Source organism: Pleuronectes platessa, chromosome 24, assembly GCF_947347685.1.
Source record: "Pleuronectes platessa chromosome 24, fPlePla1.1, whole genome shotgun sequence".
Taxonomy (NCBI): domain Eukaryota; kingdom Metazoa; phylum Chordata; class Actinopteri; order Pleuronectiformes; family Pleuronectidae; genus Pleuronectes; species Pleuronectes platessa.
This window is the reverse complement of record NC_070649.1, coordinates 1,591,108-1,592,635: the sequence shown is the minus strand read 5'-3', so window position 1 is coordinate 1,592,635 and position 1,528 is coordinate 1,591,108. Positions and strand designations below refer to the sequence as shown.

Here is a 1,528-nt window from a genome sequence, read left to right as displayed (position 1 = left end):
TCCTTCGACCTTTCATTGAGCGAGAATGCAAACCTTCGGCCGCCTGATCGCGTTGTGTTGGACCAGGGACGACCCGGTGACACCGGCTGGGTGCCAGCGCATCAGGTTTTGCCGTAACACAGAGAAACACAACGTCATGCGGCAAAGCACTGCATCGGCCAATCGGCTACATTAGAAAACTTCACCTTCAACCCTCTGATAGGCTCACGTTCACCTAACTTCCTGGATGCACGTCATTGGTCATTGGTCATTGATATCTGAAGGAACCCAGCCGCAGCCTCGCAGCCCCTTGCGTGGTTCCGATGCAGGGCTGACCTCGGTGTGACCGCCCTCTAATGGGGGCCTCTCGATGGTGCAGCTCATCGGTAAGACCTCCTTCCTGTGCGTCTCTAGTGGGAACGCTGTGCCTCCTGTCCTCCGTCATGCCCACGTCCACCTGCCCTCAGACCTGTCACTGCACGGACAGAAACGGCGTGGTGGTGCAGTGCACCTCCCGCAACCTGGAGAGCATCCCCCCCAACCTCCCCCCCGACACTGTGGTTCTCCTGCTCTCCTCAAACCGCATCAAACACGTCACGAAGGAGGCGTTCACAGACCTCCGCCGCCTCCGGGAGCTGGACTTATCTCAAAACGCCATCGAGAGCGTGGAGGCCGGCGCCTTCCAGGGGATTTCAGAAGGCCTGCGGAACCTGGATCTTTCAAACAACCAGCTCAGCAGCCTCCCGAAGGACACGTTCGCCAAGCTCCACGCCCGAATCCGCCTCTCCCACAACCCCTGGCACTGCGAGTGCTCCCTGCAGGAGGTGCTGAGGGAGCTGAGGCTCGACCCGGAGACCATCAACGAGGTCATCTGCTTCACGTCGGTGCAGGAGGAGTACGTGGGACAACCGGTGATCCAGGTCCTGGACTCGGGCATCAACTTTTGCAACTTCCACCACAAGACGACCGATGTGGCCATGTTTGTGGCCATGTTCTGCTGGTTCTCCATGGTGACGGCGTACATCATCTACTACATCAGACACAACCAGGAGGACGCCCGGAGGCACATGGAGTATTTGAAGTCTCTGCCCAGCACCTCGCACGTCAGCAAGGACTACGACACGGCCAGCAGCGTGCTCTAGAGCGGGTCTGAAGGGACCAGCTGAACCAATGAACACAGATGAACGTGCACCAGTGAATATGTTTACAGAACATAAGGAAAAGTGATAACAGCTTTGAAGCAGGTGATGAAACTCTGCTGTGATAGAAGCAGCACGAGGCACAGAGGCGCGTCAGCATCAAGCTGTGGAGTAAAAGCAGCGGAAGAATCTTTAAAAGCTGCTGAATGAAACTTCTAACTTGATAAAAAGTTACTGAACATGTGACGAGCAGGAAACACCGCCTCAGCATCTCGATTAGTTTCTTCTTCACGATTCTAATTTATAAAGCAAAGACGCATCTCTGAGGTGAGCGTTATCTCCGGGGCTAGGCTGAATGTTTAGTGTCTGTTAGAGATCAGATAAGATTCCGTTTATCAGTCCCACAGGAG

The 1,528-nt window shown here is 55.1% G+C and overlaps 1 protein-coding gene across 1 annotated transcript; it reads left to right on the top strand.

Moving 5' to 3' along the window:
* Nucleotides 1-335: 335 nt before the first annotated feature.
* On the top strand, nt 336-1,121 carry LOC128431011 (leucine-rich repeat-containing protein 3-like). The gene has a single exon (XM_053417200.1). The coding sequence runs from the start codon at nt 336-338 to the stop codon at nt 1,119-1,121; it is 786 nt and encodes a 261-aa protein (XP_053273175.1).
* The last annotated feature ends 407 nt before the right edge of the window (nt 1,122-1,528 follow it).

What these genes read in the sequence shown, in the direction of transcription:
- LOC128431011 (XM_053417200.1), top strand. Translation starts at nt 336, where the DNA reads ATGGGGGCCTCTCGATGGTGCAGCTCATCGGTAAGACCTCCTTCCTGT.